The sequence below is a fragment of the Physeter macrocephalus genome, chromosome 12 (assembly GCF_002837175.3).
Source record: "Physeter macrocephalus isolate SW-GA chromosome 12, ASM283717v5, whole genome shotgun sequence".
Taxonomy (NCBI): domain Eukaryota; kingdom Metazoa; phylum Chordata; class Mammalia; order Artiodactyla; family Physeteridae; genus Physeter; species Physeter macrocephalus.
In genome coordinates, this window is record NC_041225.1 from 88,855,863 (window position 1) to 88,858,950 (window position 3,088).

Here is a 3,088-nt window from a genome sequence, read left to right on the forward strand (position 1 = left end):
ATGTATATGTATATGTATAGCTGATTCACTTTGTTATAAAGCAGAAACTAACACACCATTGTAAAGCAATTATACTCCGATAAAGATGTTAGAAAAGAAAAGAAAAGAAAAGAAAGTATCAAGCTAGTATTCTTTAGTGTTTGTATTTGGGAAGTTACTTAAGGTTACTCGTGAGCCGATTCAAGCTTTCCAGCTACCAGGGTGGGTATGATGATAAAAAGCCTCGCTGGTAGCGTGGCAGGCAACGTAGCATTGTCTCAATAAATGCCTCTTTTTTTTTTATCTTGAAATTTTCTTATAGGAATCAACAGTGAGACAATTGTGAAACCAGCTTCAATTTCAGAGGAAGAACTGTTGAATTTAATCAATAAACTAAATAATGATGATAATGTAGATGGCCTCCTTGTTCAGCTGCCTCTTCCAGGTGAGATTTGGACACCACCATTTAAATGATTTCTGGGGATTTCCCTGGTGGTCCAGGGAGTAAGGCTCTGTGCTCCCAATGCAGGGGACCTGGCTTCGATCCCTGGTCAGGGAACTAGATCCCGCATGCCGCAACTAAAGATCGCGCATGCTGCAAGGAAGATCCCGCGTGCTGCAACTAAGACGCGGTGCAGCCAAATAAATAAATATTTTAAATGATTTCTGAGGAATGGAGAGGCTTGTTTACTTTATACAACTGGCCCCTTGTGTGGATTTGACATAAGGGGGAGGTAAACTCAGGAGAGTGAGTATATTATTAGATATGGGACAGACCTACTCAGAATACCGATTACCCCTTGATTTGGTATTGAGATCTTAAAGCAAAGGACAGTGGAAGGAAGCAGTTGTACAACAGGACACTGGCTTTGATCTTGGCGCTTGGCTCTGCTCGATGTGTGTTCCTTATATGCAGATGAAGAAATAAGTCGTGGGGGCGAGCTGTAAAAGCAGAATAGGTTTTTGTGGCAAACCAGGTAAGCTGGAGTCAAGCAGTGCTAATTACGTAACAGTGACTTAAGACCACCACTCTGATTTCTTTTTCAGAGCACATTGATGAGAGAAAGATCTGCAATGCTGTTTCTCCCGACAAAGATGTTGATGGCTTTCATGTAATTAACGTAGGGCGAATGTGTCTGGACCAGAATTCCATGTTACCAGCTACTCCATGGGGTGTGTGGGAAATAATTAAGCGAACTGGTAGGTATATCCATCTCCGTATTATCAAGGCAGTACTTACAAATGGTAAAAATTCATGCAAAGGGTGGAAACTCCCACCCCACAGCCTCTAGTCCTGCTCCCCAGAGCCTAACTCCTTTAGCAGTTGCCTACAACTGTTTTTGCTGTTTAATCCAGAAACCTCTGAGGGAAACTTAAGCTTTAACAGTGGCAGTCTCATAACATTTTGCAGCTTATAAAAGGTTTCCTTTTAGCTTTCGCTGTGGGTAGCGAGTGATAGTCCAGTTGACTGATGAGGCAATAAGCTTAGTGAATTCCTGCATTATCACAATTAGAGTCACATCCTAGGCCATCAGCCTTCCTTCTCCTTAGGTGCCCTTTCTAAGATAATCAGGCACTATCTTAAACGCAAATACATTTATTTTTCATAGGTATCCCAACCCTGGGGAGGAACGTGCTTGTGGCTGGAAGGTCAAAAAACGTTGGAATGCCCATTGCAGTGCTGCTGCACACGGACGGGGCGCACGAACGCCCCGGAGGTAAAGGGTTTTGCTCCCAGGGATGAGTCCTCTTCTCCCTTACGGGAGACGAGAGACGCTTGAGAGACTGCCCTGTGGATGTTTGGAAGTGTTAACTTTGTTAAACTTTGTGCTTTTTGTAATTTTGTTAATAGGTACTTGGGGAGTAGTCGTTGTAGGAGAAGCTGTACTCAGTGTCACTTGAAAGTTCATTTATATTCACTGGTGTGGAGCTCGTTCAGAGAGAGATATGCCTCCGAAATTTGGGTTTTGCGTATAAGCATGGTTGTAGACAATTAGAATGTCCAGTTATGGCTTTGATAGTTGGAGCTAAGAAGTAGAACTTATTCAGAGTTAGTGTCCTGTTCTGTGCCACTTGGTAGAAAAAAATCTTAGACCAATGCAAAGGATTGAATTGATATTACTGTAATGTGTCATCATTGTGTCAAGTTCTATCAATTTGAGAAAAAGCTTCAAATCAGAGTTAATGTGATTATCATAATATGACTATACATGATTATAGCAGAAATAATGTCAAAACTAAATATTTCCAGGTATCTTTCAGCACACTTTTAAGAAAAATCCTTGAGTAATTCTAGTGATATTTTGTTTAGAAAGGCTGTTAAGTAGCATAAGGAATAAATCTAAAGATGTATGGCTCCAAAGGGTAGAGCTAGGACCAACAGGTAAAAGTTACAAGAAATTGAGTATTTGTTTTTTTTTAAAAAAAGGACAATTGGCTGCCCAGAAAGTAGGGCACAGGAACTGTCAATTATTTTTTCAGAGATGTTGAATTTCTGGCATGGTTTGCCTAGCTGAGATCTCATCCAATCCCAGCTTTGATTCAGAAATATTTTTTAACTCATAGGTGATGCCACTGTCACAATATCTCATCGATATACTCCCAAGGAGCAGCTGAAGAAACATACAGCTCTTGCAGATATTGTGGTCTCCGCTGCAGGCATTCCAAATCTGATCACAGCAGATACGATTAAGGAAGGAGCACCTGTCATTGATGTGGGAATAAATAGAATTCAAAATCCCATAACTGCTAAACCCAAGTTGGTTGGAGATGTGGATTTTGAAGGAGTCAGGAAGAAAGCCGGTTACATCACTCCAGTCCCTCGGGGTGTTGGTCCCATGACGGTGGCAATGCTAATGAAGAATACCATTATTGCTGCAAAAAAAGTGCTGAGGCTTGAAGAGCGGGAAGTACTGAAGTCTAAGGAGCTTGGAGTAGCAAGTAATTAACTATTGTGTCTTCTGTGTCATGAACAGCACTCCAAGCTAGTTCACGAGGAAAACCAGGCCAATAGAAATGCAATATTTATTCTACTTAAATGGTTTAAAACAATGCTTTCTATTTATTTGTAAGCTTAAATGGGTGGGTGTTTGCACACATAGCCCTGCAG

At 41.1% G+C, this 3,088-nt stretch overlaps 2 protein-coding genes across 3 annotated transcripts in view; both read left to right on the forward strand.

Moving 5' to 3' along the window:
- The window catches only part of MTHFD2 (methylenetetrahydrofolate dehydrogenase (NADP+ dependent) 2, methenyltetrahydrofolate cyclohydrolase), a 23,695-nt gene that overhangs the window by 15,033 nt on the left and 5,574 nt on the right, over positions 1-3,088 (forward strand). Inside the window, exons 3-6 of one of the 2 annotated variants that reach the window (XM_055089269.1) lie at positions 301-424; positions 1,027-1,179; positions 1,590-1,697; positions 2,545-2,919. In XM_055089269.1, coding sequence (XP_054945244.1) covers positions 301-424; positions 1,027-1,179; positions 1,590-1,697; positions 2,545-2,919 — 760 coding nt within the window. Of the gene's footprint in view, positions 1-300; positions 425-1,026; positions 1,180-1,589; positions 1,698-2,544; positions 3,081-3,088 lie in introns of those variants that run through there. The other variant, XM_055089268.1, reaches the window with a different exon arrangement.
- LOC112067504 (bifunctional methylenetetrahydrofolate dehydrogenase/cyclohydrolase, mitochondrial-like) overlaps positions 2,995-3,088 on the forward strand; it is a 5,308-nt gene continuing 5,214 nt past the window's right edge. Inside the window, exon 1 of the mRNA XM_024133502.2 lies at positions 2,995-3,060. Coding sequence (XP_023989270.1) covers positions 2,995-3,060 — 66 coding nt within the window. The remainder of the gene's footprint in view (positions 3,061-3,088) is intronic.